The following is a 16,248-nucleotide window of genomic DNA, read 5'->3' as shown; positions in this document are numbered from 1 at the left end:
ACAGGAAGCAGGGGGAAGAAGAGAGAGTACTTCAAAGTGGCATCTTTCCTTGAAACTTAGGACCAGACCCTGGGCTCCATGCAGTGCTGCTGCTTTGAAACACCATGAGCAGCCCGGAGCCAGGGTGCATACAGGGTGCATACAGCGTTTCAAAATGGCAGCGCTGAGTGGCACCCAGGATCAGCTGGGGAGGCCCCAGTGACCCCAGGCTACGTGCAGTGCTGCCACTTTGAAACACCGCAGAGAGCCTGGCGTCAGGCTTCTCATGGCGTTTCAAAGCAGCACTGTGGGGAGCCCGAGATCAGCTGCAGACTCTCCCACTGACCCTTGGCTCCATGTGGAGCTGCTGCTTTGAAACGCCTTGAGGAGCCTGACACCGGGCTCCCCACAGTGTTTCAAAGCAGCAAAGCTGCATGGAGTCCAGGGTCAACGGGGACTCCCCAGATGACCCTGGGCTCCATGCGGGGCTTTTGCCTTTGAAGTGTAGCAACAGCTTCAGGGCTGTTGCTACACTTCAGAGGCGGAGGCGCCCTATTGACTAATCGAATAGTCGATGCATTTTGCATCAACTATTCAAATAGTCTATTAGTCAATATTTAACATCCTTATTTATATAGTAGTATGGCTTCTGAAAGAGCTGAGGTACAAAGGTCTGTTATGTGTTCAGAACATTTCTGGCCACTTTACTAATAACATTTTAACAAATTCAGCTTATTAGAAACTGATTACTTCTGTACATAGAATAGAAGTAATTTATACGTTGATTCTCAAAAGACTGTTTGCATAGTGAAACTGTGATGTGTTTCATGCTAACAAAAAAACTGGTTGAATTACTTAATGGTGCATTGTACAATACGCAGGACTCAGGGAGTGTTTTTAATAGGTAATTAAATTCCAACTTGAGCTGTTATGGTACAGCTACTGCATGACTTGATGCTACAGAGCCTTAGCTGTCTCCTATCCTTGTGTAAAGTAAATCCACATACCCCGCTAAGGTCATCATTACTGTTTTAGCCACGTTTTAAAATATCACATCAGTCCAACTTCTGATTGGCTTCTCTCCTCTTACTCAGAAAAATAAGCCACTCTTTTAATCAGGATTTTATGCCCCCTGCAGTTTCTAGTTTCACAGTTAACAATATCTCTTTTTCTATTATAAAAGAATTCTAGTCATAACCAAGTAACAGGCAAGTGCTCTCCAAAATTATTCAAAAACCTTTTATATGGTCAAAGAAATCTACTGACTCTTTGGATGATATACCCAGTATGGATTTTATGGGGGTAGAGGGCTGCTCCAACCCCAGGGGAGCTGGGAGTAAAAGTTGGGCACCCTGCACATGGATAGGCTGGGAGCAGGAATTGCTGCCATCACCTCCCCCCCCACACACTTGGGGCTGCTGGCTCCTCCTGCTGCCGTCCTCCCCGCCCCCAGGTGAAGGGGTCGGGGGAAGGAGCAGGATCCCACTTAATAGATTAAATCTGATAAACTGGGATTTTATATCCCTAGTGCCCAGAAGAACTTTGCTGTGACCTCTGTTAAAACGTAACATTGACAACTTCAAAGGCTGTGCTTTGTCTCAACTGGCAAGAAAAATGGATAGTGGCTCCAGTGAGGATTTTATACCTGGGTATTGAGGGGGAGATGAATGGGGGCATCGTCTGAGCAGCTGCGTGGGCTGATGGAGATTAGGTGAGCCATTAACTCTTGTGCATTTACCAAAGTGCTTACATACCCCGTTCCTCCAGCCTGAGTCTCTTGTCACATTAGGATTAGTATCTCCTATCCTGGGGATTAGTGTAGGACTTTTTTTCTGCTATGGGCATTACATTAGTTACCTTGCCACAGCAACTCAGGCGCCTGATCGGGGTCGTGCATGAAATAAGATTCAAGTTGCTGGCCTTTTAAGGTGAAGAAGCTCTCTAGCACAGGTACTTTTCCCATAGGCAGTATATTTCCTAAATTCTAAAATTGTAAGTGGACTTAAAGGAAGGTGTCACTTAAGGAGGGAAATGGCATTCCTAATGCCTGGTATAGTAAGCAGAATAACCCTCTTTATCCCTAACTCTTTAATACCTATATGAGGGGAGGGCAGGGTGGCGTAGGAATGTAAATTCATGTTTAATTGGTTAACCACTTTAACAATATGTTTAACTGGTTAACCAGTTAGTCAGGGCTGGTGGTGCTGGAGCAGTTCCCTTCTCCCCACCCACTGGGACCAGGCTGGAGTGGCCAGATGACCCGAGCAGCCCCTGTTCATGGTAGGTTCTCCAGGACTGGAGCAGAGTCCTGCCTATAGCAAGAAGGGAGCTGCTCCAGCTGGCACTGATTAACCGGAACCAGTAAGCATCACTTGTTAAGGGTGATGCTACCAGTTAACTGGTTAACATTTGACATCCCTAGTGGGTCCCTGCAGTGTTCTGGGGACCAGCTGTGGGAGGAACTGGGGACTGACAATCACTCTCCACTATGTGGAAATGATAAAGGGAAAGAAATCATGACCAGGAGTCATTACTTGATAGTTCCCAGATGAGCTAAATTAATAAAGCTGGAGTATAATTAAACCACGTCCCCTGGGTCTAGATGTGGCTTCCCATATGTCCAGGACAATGATGTCCCTTCCATGGAGACGTTAAAGGATCTTCGTTGCAGGAAATTCCAGTGTGACTTCAACAAAATAAGTCATTAAAGTAAATCCTGGCTCTGCAGCCATGAGAGAATCACTTAGCAGTGGAACCAATATGATTTCTTTTTCATAAGAGAGGGTGATAGGGGAGGCTGCACAAGAGGATGCGCACCATGATGATGTTTTGTGGCAAAAAGTGGAGCTTTGTTAAACATATCCTTCTATTCTTAGAAGAAATTGTATTGCAAGACGGGATATTGCAGCCTTCAAGTTTCTCAGTAGTATAACAGTCTAGTTTGGGGTAGAGATGTAAAATCCCATTTAATTGGTTAACCAGTTAACCAAGTAAAAGGGAGGGCATGAGGGGGAATTGCTGCAGCCTGGCTGAAGCGTTCCCCCTTTGCCAACCAGAACACTGGAGAAGTCCCTACCTGCAATGAGCCTGGGCCCACTGATGGGCATGGGATTGTTCCAGCCTAGCTGAAGCAGCCCTTGTCCATAGTGGTCCCCCAGCAGGGCTGGAGCAGCCCCCTACCCATAGCAGATGGGGAAGTGCTCCAACCCCTATGAGTTAACTTTAACCAGTAAGCCTCGCCCTTAATGGGCAAGGCTTATTGGTTAACAAATTACTCATTCATATCCCTAGTTGGGGAGGGTTAATATCTGTGGCAGCTTTGGTTGCTCAGTATATCTGAAAATCATACCATACATATTTAGATGTCTGTGTGTGATTTTTAATGCCCAAGTTTAGGCTCCCAAGTTTGTGTGTTGATTCTTACATGAGATAACACTAGTGATTTCTGTGTGAGTTAAATTGTTTCAATCAATAATTGGGTTTAATTGAAGTAAAAACCACTGTAAGAGAACTATGACAGAATCGTTCCCATATTAAATTGAAAATCTATTTTTTCTTTTTGCCAATTTGATATAAGCAATCACTATTACAGGCACTGATTGGGAAAACATTTAAAGGCTCAGTAGAATGGATTTAAAAACATGCTGATGTATATTATGAATGCTTGTTTATGGATGATTTTTTTTAATTGAAGTCCTAATATTTTTATGTAAATGCTAGCAGCTTTGTAGGTAGATTTTTAATGTTACTTCAATGCATGTTTTGTCCAGTTTTTGTTTACTTTAACAAATGTTATCATTTTTGTCTTGTGAGAAGGCATTGATATGACAAAAATATGGAAAATAGTAGTTGATTTTCTTCAAGTAATATATTGTCCTGCTACGGTACTTGTATCACATGATTGCAACCTGTTCTCCAGCGGATTGTTTTTGCTTTTTAGATTAAGCCTATCAATGAAAAATTAAGAGAAGTAAAAGGATCTAAAATGATGATTGATGTTGTACAGACTTCATTTGCACCACTAAAAAAAGTGATTCAGTTCGTATGTGGCAATGGTCTGGTCTGTGAAACTGTTAAAGAAGCAAGACAGATAGCATTTGATGGACCAGTGAGATTGAAAGTAAGAAACTGAATTTTGTTTCATGGTTTTTTTTTTCATCAGGTGGGTTGCAAATAATATGTTTAATACAGGAATAATCCTAAACAAAAAAAAATTGTTAAAGTAGCTTTGAGTTGAAAAATTAAGATTTGAGAGTATGTTTCACTTGACATACAGCTGACAACCTGAAATAAGTACATGGGTTTTTTTACTAAAATGTTACACTTTTTAAAGACCCAAATTTTAAAGTATCTGGAATTGAACAGCTAAGGATCCAACTTAGTATGGAAATTGCTTATATTTATTTACATGCACTTGTTTCGTCAGATCTTCGTCCACTAGCTGCTGAAGTATTGCAGATGTGCAACTTCTAACCCACCTTACTAGGTCATTAAAGAATTAAAATATCTTTACATTTCAGACAGTCTCTCTTGATGGAACTTTATTTTTGAAATCTGGAGTGATCTCTGGCGGGTCAAGTGATTTGAAATTTAAAGCTAGATATTGGGATGAAAAAGAGATGAAAGAAATGAAGGAGAAAAGGGATAGGTTGGTTAATGAACTAAAGGTAAGGCCACTAAATAAGTAATTATATTTTGACAACAAAGACATAATGGAATAAAAGTCATTAATGGAAGTTAGTTTATTTCATTCTTGATTTTTTAAAATTTTTAATTCAGGCTGCAGGTGATGGAATTATTGGTGGCTTTTTGGTGTGAGGTACTGGAACAAAGGTATTAGGCAGGCAAGGGGACTGCAGTAAGATTGCATATAGCTGAGACATTCATTTATTTGTAACCTACATTAACAGTATGAAAGCTTCAGAGGGGTTGCTGAGTTAGTCTGTAACTGGAAAAAAAATTAAACAAATAGTTGAGCAGCACCTTGAAAACTAACAAAATTGTTTCCCTGTCTAGTAGGTAGTTCATGTATTTCTGGAGAGATGGAACCAAGCTACGATGTTAGCATGGGTTACATAGATGGAGAACTTCCTGTTAAAAGATAGATTAATCGTACAAAGTGTGGTAGTGTACTAGGAGTAATTTGTGTCTTTTATCAAAGAAGCTGTTTGAGGCATTACTATAGTGACTAATGAGAATATAATTACTAGCATGAAAACAAAGAAAAATCTTTCATGTCTTGTGACTGTAAAACTTAGTTTCATATCTTTACTATAGAGGAGGTACCAGAGCAGTAATTTATCAATGTATACCTTTTTACAGTAGAAAGTGAACTAGTGTTCAAAAAGCATTTTCAAACACACCCCACATCATCAAAATTTGGTTGTGGTCAGCAGGCCCATGTAAATGGGGTTAAACTATGCTTTTAATTATACACCCTGCTAAATGGATGTCAGATTACGATTTTAAAGATTTTTCTGGCCTGTGAATATAGCAATTTACTTCTGAATAAAAAGTTGACTTTTTTGTTTTTAAAACTTACTTTTTATGCATAAGCGGCGAGGAGTCCTGTGGCACCTTATAGACTATCTGAAGTGTAGGAGCATAAGCTTTCGTGGGCAAAGACCCACGTCAGATGCATGTAGTGGAAATTTCCAGAGGCAGGTATAAATATGCAGGCCAGAATCAGGCTGGAGATGTCGAGGTGGATCCAATCAAGGAGGATGAGGCCCACTTCTAGTAGCTGATCTGGAGGTGTGAATTCCAAGAGAGCAGAAGCTGCTTTTGTAGTTAGCAAGCCATTCACAGTCTTTGTTTAATCCAGAGTTGATTGTATCAAACTTGAAGATGAACTGTAGTCCTGAAGTTTTTTTGCTGCAGGATGGCTACCTTTAGATCTGCAATGTCCAGGAAGATTGAAGTGTTCCCCTACAGGTTTTTGTATGTTGTCATTCCTAATATCAGATTTGTGTCCATTGATTCTTTTACGTAGGGACTGTCCAGTTTGGCTGATATATATAGCAGTGGGGCATTGTTGGCACATGATGGCATATATTACGTTAGTAGATGTGCAGGAGACTGTACCAGTGACAGTATGGCTGATCTGGTTAGGTCCTGCGATGGTGTTGCTGGTGTATATATGTGGGCAGAGTTGGCACCGAGGTTTGTTGCAAGGATTGGTTCCTGAGTTCGAGTTATTATGGTGTGGTGTGTAGTTGCTGGTGAGAATATGCTTCAGGTTGGCGGGTTGTCTGTGGGCAAGGACTGGCCTACCTCCCAAGGCCTGTGAAAGCGAGGGATCATTGTCCAGGATAGGTTGTAGATCACTAATGATGCGTTGGAGAGGTTTAAGCTGAGGACTGTAGGTGATGGCCAGTGGTGTTCTGTTGGTTTCTTTCTTGGGCTTGTCCCATAGCAGGAGGCTTCTGAGTACACGTCTGGCTCTGTCAATCTGTCTCCTCACTTCCTCGTGTGGGTATCGTAGTTTACAGAATGCTTGTTGAAGATCTTGTAGGTGTAGGTCTCTGTCTGAGGGGTTGGAGCATATGCGGTTGTACCTGAGTGCTTGACTGTAAACAATGGATCGTGTGGTGTGTCCGGGATGGAAGCTGGAGGCATGCAGGTAAGCATAGCAGTCGGTAGGCTTTCGGTATAGGGTGGTATTGATGTGACCGTCACTTATTTGCACCGTGGCGTCCAGGAAATGGACCTCCCGTGTAGACTGGTTCATGCTGAGGTTGATGGTGGGGTGGAAGCTGTTGAAATCATGGTGAAATTCTTCCAGAGTCTCCTTCCCATGGGTCCAGATGATGAAGATGTCATCGATGTAGCGTAGGTAGAGAAGGGGTGTAAGTGGACGAGAGCTGAGGAAGCGTTGTTCCAGGTCAGCCATAAAAATGTTGGCGTATTGTGGGGCCATGCGGGTGCCCATAGCAGTGCCACTCGTCTGGAGGTATATGTTGTCACCAAATCTGAAATAGTTGTGTGTGAGGGTAAATTCACAGAGTTCAGCCACCAGTTGTGCTGTGGCATCATCAGGGATACTGTTCCTGACAGCTTGTACTCCATCTGCATGTGGGATGTTTGTGTAGAGAGCCTCTACTTCTTCTTCGAGTGATGTCCCCATGGGTGCTCCACTACAGGTGTCGGGCTCGTCCCGGCGCCGCAAACTGGAAAGTTTTCGCTAGCAGTAGCCCCCTCCGGAGGACCGCGCATGTGCAGAGCGTCCCGCGGCCTTCGCGCCTTTTCTGCGTCGCACGGTCCGACCCGCCAGTTCCTCCTAACCGTCCACGGCCGCAGACGGATTTGGAACACGCTCCTCTCCTGAGGAGAAATCGCATTGATATATTTAGATATTCTTTCCCAGTTAGCCCCTTCCTACTTAGTGTTAGTCAGTTATTGCTTAGATTAGTTAGTTAGTAGTTGATAGTTTAAAAAAAATATATATATATATGTGTATATATATTATATATATTTCCTTTCCCGTTATAAACTCTGAGGCACGCTCCGGCGAGCCCCTCAAGTTGATCTTTCCCCGGAGACCTCCTCAGCAGACATGCCCGGCTCTCCGGGATTTAAGAAATGTGCTTCGTGTGGAGAGGCCATGCCCGTCTCTGATGGCCACTCCCGTTGCATTCGCTGCCTAGGAGAGGGCCACATCCCCCCAGAAATGTGGTCGCTGTGCCAAGTTAACTGCACGCGCAAGGCACGACAGAGAAATGCCCCTGAAAATGCTGCTTTTCAATAAGGCCCTCCAGCCCCCGTCAGCAACAGAACGAGAGGATCCGGGTGCGCAGAAGTCTAAGGACGGGAGAGGCTCTGCTCCGTCCAAGAGCCTAAGTGCTACAGATGCACGAGGCTCGTCGGGCCACCCTCCCGCGCAGGGAGCGGTCAAATTATCGAAAGCCCGCAGCACATCAGCGCCGAGTCCCGCGCTCTCAGTGATATCGGTCCCGCTGGGCCGCCCGGAATCGGCACCATCATCAGCGGCACCGAGTCTCCGAACGGCACCGCAGCCAGATACGGTGCGGTCCGAGGCACTCGGCACTGTTGCCTCATGATCGCTCCCAGGCTAAGCCGACACCGGGAGTCGACCCGGCACCGAAGCCTAAGCAGGCACCGAAGACTAAGCCACAGCCACCTAAGGCACCGGATACGGCACCGAGGAAACACTCGGCACCTAGGTCATCCCATTCAAGACCTAGTGATGCAGCTATCCCACACGCTCAGGGCACGTCGGCACCAATACGCACCGACCAACCATCGTGCGCGGCTGAGCCGGTTCCGTGTGTGGTTTCGGCACCGGCCCTTACGGCCCTACAACCCCATGTCTCTGAGAGTGACACGGCTCCACCATCCCCATCTTCGGCACCTCGGTCACCACACCTTCCGGGAGAAGTCTCGGAAGTTGCCTCAGTTGCCTCCATTCCAGGTAGCCCGGTCCCCCAGACTCTACCATCCACGGTGGTGCCGACTAAGGCGCAAAGGAAGACCCACCATCCTCGCACACCTTCTCCAGGTTCAGATAGAGCAACCTTCTCTCCTGGGCCATCACTCTCACCACCTCAAAGACGGCGGGACCATTACTACGATTATTCCCCTATGTATCGCTATTACAGATCCCCAAGGCGATCCATTACACCGCCTCACTATCACCGCTCATACTACTCAAGATCCCCGTATCGTTATTCATACCGCTCACGATCCCCGCGATCTCCTCCTCGCTCCTGTTACTATCGCCACAGGAGCGCCGCTTCTTACTCTCCGCAGTATTCACACCGTGGTTCTCGCCATCGTATGCACACCTCGCCTCATTCTGATCGTTCACGTTCAGTCACAAGGCACTCACCCTTGTCCCCAAACCGGCAACAATTATATTTGCCACGGCCGACTACCCAGGGCTCTATTCCGCTGGGTCAACGCCCACCAACACCTACCGGGGATGCGTCAACTACTTCCGCCCCGCATGACGATACCACTCAGTCGCCGGTGGCAGAGCACCAGCCCGTGGCCTCTCCGACAGATGCCGCTTCTTCTTCCCTGGACGACGCGGTTTTTAACGACGAACCTCCTCTTGCGGACGACTACAAGCAATTTCATGAACTTTTCAAATGGGTAGCGCATTCACAAATTTTACACACCTCTGGGGCACCACCAAGATACCATGCCCTCCTTAGAAACTTGCAGCAGTCCAGCAAGTCAAAACTAGCTCTCCCTTTCGATGCCGCTATCCTGGAAGTAGCTAATGACATCTGGCAAACCCTGGCATCTATGCCCCCTCCCAATAAACGCACAGACAGAAAATACTTTATTGATGCCAAAGACGCAGAATTTCTTTTCACTCACCCCGTACCAAATTCCATCGTTGTCGACGCAGCTCAACAAAAGGCAAGGTCCACACAAGCGAGAAATTCCACCGCGGACAAAGAAGCCAAGCGTCTGGACTTGCTCGGCAGGAAGGTATATTCGTCGGCAACAGCCACATTAAGGATGGCAAACTACTCCGCCCATCTTGCTAACTATGACTTCGATAACTACTCGAAGTTGGTGCCGTTGATACAACACCTTCCTCATTCCAAGAGAGATGTACTGAAATCCATTGTGCAGGAGGGCTACACAGTGGCCCGTAATGCACTCCAGATATCTCTGGATATTGCCGACTCAGCTTCCTGCACTACGGCGACATCGATTGTCATGCGACGTGACTCTTGGCTCCACCTGGCCTCTGTGCCAAAAGATCTACAGCCAAAGGTGGAAGACCTTCCGTTCGACCGAGCGTCCTTGTTTGCCCAAAACACGGATCAAGTGTTTCACTCTGGAAAGGACTCCCGAACCACGTTAAGAACTCTCGGGATGTACACTCCGCTTTTCAGGCACAGGAGAGCTTGGCCGTATAACAGACAAAGGCCTCCTCCTTCTTCTTCTTTTTATTCCAACCAACGCTTTAGACCTTACGACCAACATAGACAAAGGCAGCGCCCCCAACGCCGCCGCCAGCAGCCTAACAAAAACCACAACCAGCAACAACCGCGGCAGCAGGTTTGACGGACTTGTCGAGGGTCTGCGTACCATCCCCCTACTGGGATCCCCAACACGAGTAACCAAGCGCTTTCACCGCTGTCTGAACCCTTACTCCCTTCGTTGATTCGCCATCACCACGGACCGTTGGGTCAGGGAGATCGTAACCTCTGGGCTCACCATTCTGTTCTCCACTTTACCTCCCACCAACTCCCCATCCCTGTCCCTTTTCAGGGACCCCTCTCACGAATCCCTGCTACGTCAGGAGGTCATGCACCTGCTTACCATAGGTGCGGTGGAAATAGTCCCTCCCGAGTTCCGAGGCAGAGGTTTCTATTCCCGGTACTTTCTCACCGAGAAGAAGTCGGGGGGATGGAGACCGATCCTAGATCTTCGCGGCCTCAACTGCCACCTGTGAAGACACAGATTCAAGATGGTTACTCTGGGTTCCATCATCCCAGCACTACACAGAGGGGATTGGTTCGCGTCCCTCGATTTACAGGACGCATACTTCCATATTGCCATCCATCCAGCTTACAGGAGATTTCTACGCTTTACCGTGGGAGACGATCATTACCAATACACGGTGCTCCCCTTTGGCCTATCCGCAGCCCCAAGAGTGTTTTCAAAGACCATGGCAGTCGTAGCTGCATACCTCCATCGAGCCGGCATCACCATCTTTCCTTATCTCTACGACTACCTCACGGCCCCTTCGAGACAAGAGGCCGAGACCGCAGTTACCACTACAAAAGGTATCTTCGAGACTCTTGGACTAATTATCAATCTTCCAAAATCTACTCTGATTCCCGCCCAGTCCATTGTTTTCATTGGAGCCAAACTGGACTCTACCACCGCTATGGCGTACCTACCTACAGACAGAGCCGACGCCATACAGGACCTATCGAGCGTCTTGCTTACGGCCCCGACAGTCTCATACCTTACCTGCCTGAAGCTGTTAGGCCACATGGCCTCCACCATGTATGTTATAACGTACGCTCGCCTCCGCATGCGATGTCTACAACATTGGCTCCTTGTAGCCTACAAACCGGGCATTACCAATATCAACAGTCTCACACCTGTCCCTGCCCGTGTCAAGGAATCGCTAGCATAGTGGCTCCAACCGGCCAATACTCTGGCGGGTGTTCCCTTCCAGATCCAATTCCCGTCAATTCAGCTTACCACGGATGCGTCCCTTGTAGGCTGGGGGGCACATATGCTGCACTGCCGGGTCCAAGGATTATGGTCCCACCAAGAATCCCTACTTCACATAAACTTCCTGGAACTCAGGGCAGTTTTCAACGCTTGTCGCCACTTCATCCACCAAATACAGGGAACCACTCTACAGGTCCTCACGGACAACATATGCACTGTATACTACATCAATGGACAGGGGGAGCCAGGTCCAGGACCCTGTGTGCGGAATCAGTGCGCCTCTGGAACTGGGCAATTCGTCATAGTGTCACACTCACAACCTCCTATCTCCCCGGCAAAACCAATACAATTGCGGATGCACTCAGCAGATCCTTCCATTCCCAACACGAATGGGAACTCCTTCACTCCGTAGCCCGCAATCTGTTCCAGCTATGGGGCTACCCAGAGATCGACCTCTTTGCTACTCGCGACAACAAGAAATGTCGCGCTTACTGCTCAAGAGCGGGCATAGACACCCAATCGATGGGAGATGCCTTCCTGCTCAGGTGGGGAACATACCATCTCTTATACGCCTTTCCCCCAATTCCACTGATACCCCGAGTAATAGAGAAGATACTATCCGACTCAGCGACAGTAATCCTGGTGGCCCCCTTCTGGCCTCGCCAGACATGGATCACGCAACTCATGCAGATGTCGGTATCCAGACCTCAGCGACTTCCACGGATCAGCAACTTGATCTCGCAGCAAAACGGCAATCTTATCCATCCGGATATCGACCGTTTGCACCTGACAGCTTGGCTCCTAACTGGCTACAAGGCCTAGAGCTAACTTGCTCTCAAGCAGTCAGGGACGTACTAGTACAGAGCAGACGCCACAGCACTCAACGATCTTACCTCTACAAGTGGCGTCGCTTCTTCGCGTGGTGCCAATCACAGACCATCGATCCTCTCAAGGCACATATTCAGTGCATCCTAGACTATGTACTTCATTTACATTCGCAAGGATTGGCTGCTGCTTCCCTAAGAGTACACTTGGCAGCAATTTCGGCCTTTCACGCTCCAATAGAGGGTTTTTCCGTCTTCTCTCATCCACTTACGAAGAAGTTCCTCAAGGGTATTTCGAATCTCTACCCACCGCATAGACCTATCTCACAACCATGGGACCTTACCCTCGTCCTGGACACTCTTACCTACCCACCATTTGAACCACTTGCAACTTGTGATTTACAGACCCTCACAATTAAAGTTACCTTTCTCCTTGCGATTGCCTCGGCTCGACGAGTCTCCAAGCTCGCAGCACTCTCTGCCGATCCTCCCTACACAGTATTCACTCAGCAGGGAGTCTCACTTAGATGTCATCCAGCTTTCCTGCCAAAGGTTAATTCGTCATTCCACATCAATGAGCCTATAGTCTTTTCTACCTTCTACCCCAAATCACATGCTACACCTGAGGAAGCCCGCTGGCACACATTAGACGTCAGAAGGGCGTTGGCATTCTATTTAGACAGAACGCGTCCCTTCCGGAAGTCCCCACGATTACTATTATCACTGGCGAATCGCTCTAAAGGTCATCAACTGTCGTCACAACGTATTTCGGCACATATCGTTAACTGCATCACTCGTTGCTATACCCTCAGGGGCAGGTCTCTACCCTGTCCACCAACCGCACATTCAACCAGGAGTATGGCCGCCTCCACGGCTTTCATGAAGAACGTACCGCTACGGGACATATGCCGTGCAGCTACATGGTCGTCTTCATCCACGTTGGCTCGACATTATGCCCTTGACCGTCTCAAAGCGGCAGACATAGCAGTTGCTCAGGCAGTTCTTTCTTCTGTGCACAAGTAATTCTGAAGCACGACCAGCAGCTAGATGACTGCTTCATACTCACCTGTAGTGGAGCACCCACGGGGACATCACTCGAAGAAGAAGAAATTGTTACTCACCTTGTGCAGTAACATCTGTTCTTCGAGATGTGTGTCCCCGTGGGTGCTCCACGACCCGCCCTCCTCCCTGCTTCGGAGATCTGTTTTGTCTCTTTCAAATGTTCCGGCTAGGAGGAACTGGCGGGTCGGACCACGCGACGCAGAAAAGGCGCAAACGCCGCGGGACGCTCTGCACATGCGCGGTCCTCCGGAGGGGGCTACTGCTAGCGAAAACTTTCCGGTTTGCGGCGCCGGGACGAGCCCGACACCTGTAGTGGAGCACCCACGGGGACACACATCTCGAAGAACAGATGTTACTGCACAAGGTGAGTAACAATTTCATCCATGGTGGCTAGGATGGTGTTTTCTGGAAGATCACCTATGCATTGTAGTTTTCTCAGGAAATCTGTACTGTCACGGAGGTAACTGGGAGTGCTGGTGGTGTAGGGTCTGAGTAGAGAGTCCACATAGCCAGACAGTCCTTCAGTGAGAGTGCCAGAGATGATGGGGCATCCGGGATTTCCAGGTTTGTGGATCTTGGGTAATAGATAGAACAACCCTGGTCGGGGCTCTAAGGGTGTGTCGATTTGTTCCTGTGTTTGTGTAGGGAGTGTCCTGAGCAGATGGTGCAGTTTCTTAGTGTATTCCTTAGTGGGATCTGAGGAAAGAGACCTGTAGAATTTGGTATTGGAGAGTTGTCTGGCAGCCTCCTTTAGGCAATTTCGGCCTGTGCACGTCGGCGGAAGCATTCTATGTAGAGGTCCAGACTATCATTTCGGCCCTCAGGAGGAGGCCATGTGGAGTTCTTTTTCTTGTGCTGTTGGTGGGAAGGTATCTGTGTGTCAGTGCACTGTTCAGTGTTGTGTTGGAAGTATTCCTTGAGACGGAGATGGCGAAAGTAGGCTTCCAGATCACCGCAGAACTGTATCATGTTAGTGGGGGTGGTGGGGCAAAAAGAGAGTCCCGGAGATAGAACAGACTCTTCTGCTGGGCTGAGTGTGTAGTTGGAGAGATTGACGATATTGCTGGGTGAGTTAGGGGTACCACTGTTGTGGCCCCATGTGGTAGGTAGGATTTTAGACAGCTTACAGTCCTTTTTCCTCTGTAGAGAAGTGAAGTGTGTAATGTAGATCTCCTGTCTTATTTTAGTAAAGTCCACTTGTGGGGAAGGTTGGTGTTTTGAGAGACTCCAGATTGGAGAGAACAAAGACTGTGAATGGCTTGCTAACTACAAAAGCAGCTTCTGCTCTCTTGGAATTTACACCTCCAGATCAGCTACTAGAAGTGGGCCTCATCCTCCTTGATTGGATCCACCTCGTCATCTCCAGCCTGATTCTGGCCTGCATATTTATACCTGCCTCTGGAAATTTCCACTACATGCATCTGACAAAGTGGGTCTTTGCCCATGAAAGCTTATGCTCCTACACTTCAGTTAGTCTATAAGGTGCCACAGGACTCCTCGCCGCTTTTGCAGATTCAGACTAATACAGCTACCCCTCTGATACTTTTTATGCATATTTATTCATACAGTTTTTGAAATCTGTTTTAGGAATTAATGAAGGTCAACCGTAAGGAGACTGACTTGAAACAGTTGCAGGCGCAGTGCCAGGGAACTCAGACACGGCTCAAATATTCACAGAGTGAATTAGAGAGTATCAAAAAGAAACACCTTGCTAATTTCTATAAGGTAAAACAAAACACCTATTTTTTCCTCAGTTTTGGCGATCTTAGGTTATAATCTTCATGCTTCATAAATTAATACTCACTGCAACATCCACAAGCTTAGTAGGTATTATATTAATTTTCTTTATATAGTTATTAGAGTTATATTTAGCGAATGGTGGTTATGCTTAGAAAATTAATACAATTAGAAAATAAGATTAAATACTAAATTTAAAGCAATGAGGCTTTCCTTTAGATGTTACTATTGTTGTTGTTTTTGTAATTCCTTGAAACTCAGCTAAACTTAATCTATAGTACTGTATTCTGTCCCCCTGCCCAAAAAAAGACACATCTCAATAAGTCTGAACTGGCTCTTTCATTTGTAATATGTAATTTGCTTTCTATTTTATACAGTTATAGCCTTTATATTTAAATCAGCATTAGCAATTTCAGAAAATAAGTTGTAATTTTTTACCACAAGATAAATAACTATAGTGTCAGAAGCATCTACTAATATTTAGAATATCATTCATTCTGCACGAAGAAACAGATAAAAATATTTCTTCCTCTTTGTATTTAGGAAAAATCTAAGCTGGAAAGTGAATTAGTTAATATTAAATCACAACATGCTATGCTGAATAAAGGACTTTTACAAAGAGCAGAGAAAATTGAAGAATTTCAAAAGAAAATTAATGAGGTAACATTTTCTATGACGTTCATATCAATTTACAGCAACTTTCCTGCTGAGTTTAGTGTGAATTTATGTACTTATTTAAATCTTTAACTAATCTAAACAGTAACTACAGTCTAGGTGAAACATGCAGTATGCTATACGAATCTACCAGTGAGATGATGCTAAGAATAAAAACATTACAATGTGAGTGCTTAATATCCAAAATTTAGCAATTGGTAATTTTAAAATACTGAATCATTTTTATTTAAACCAGAATTTTGTGCTTTCTAAGTCATGTTGAACAAAATAAAACTAACTTGTATTTTCAAATTTCAAGTAGCCTTTTTTTTCAGTTATATAAACTCTACAGATTCTTTTGGAATAAAGGGAATTTTTTTCTCTGTTCAAGTAACTTAAAAAATATGTTGAAGCAATTTTGCTGAGACTCAACTATTTTAAGCAAAATGCAGGACAATGTAGCACTTTAAAGACTAACAAGATGGTTTATTAGATGATGAGCTTTCGTGGGCCAGACCCACTTCCTCAGATCAAATAGTGGAAGAAAGTAGTCACAACCATATATACCAAAGGATACAATTTAAAAAAATGAACAAATATGAAAAGGACAAATCACATTGCAGAACAGAAGGAGGATGCGGGGGGGTGGGAAGGGGGAGGAAGGAAGGTAAGTGTCTGTGAATTGCTGATATTAAAGGTAGGGAGAGTGGGATGTTTGTGAGTTAATGGTATTACAGGTGATAATTGGGGAAACTGTCTTGATAATGGGTGAGAAAGTTCAAAGACTTGTTAAGTCCTTGTCGGTAAGTGTCGAATTTTAACA

At 45.9% G+C, this 16,248-nt stretch overlaps 1 protein-coding gene across 2 annotated transcripts in view; it reads left to right on the top strand.

The window, feature by feature from the left end:
- SMC1B (structural maintenance of chromosomes 1B) overlaps positions 1–16,248 on the top strand; it is a 102,245-nt gene that overhangs the window by 26,858 nt on the left and 59,139 nt on the right. For both annotated transcript variants that reach the window (XM_075899976.1, XM_075899966.1), the window contains exons 11-14: positions 3,920–4,099; positions 4,500–4,646; positions 14,622–14,759; positions 15,315–15,431. In XM_075899976.1, coding sequence (XP_075756091.1) covers positions 3,920–4,099; positions 4,500–4,646; positions 14,622–14,759; positions 15,315–15,431 — 582 coding nt within the window. The remainder of the gene's footprint in view (positions 1–3,919; positions 4,100–4,499; positions 4,647–14,621; positions 14,760–15,314; positions 15,432–16,248) is intronic.

Source organism: Pelodiscus sinensis, chromosome 1 (assembly GCF_049634645.1).
Source record: "Pelodiscus sinensis isolate JC-2024 chromosome 1, ASM4963464v1, whole genome shotgun sequence".
In the NCBI taxonomy this organism is placed as follows: Eukaryota; Metazoa; Chordata; order Testudines; family Trionychidae; genus Pelodiscus; species Pelodiscus sinensis.
The sequence above is the reverse complement of the archived record's forward strand: the minus strand, read 5'-3'. Positions and strand labels throughout refer to the sequence as shown.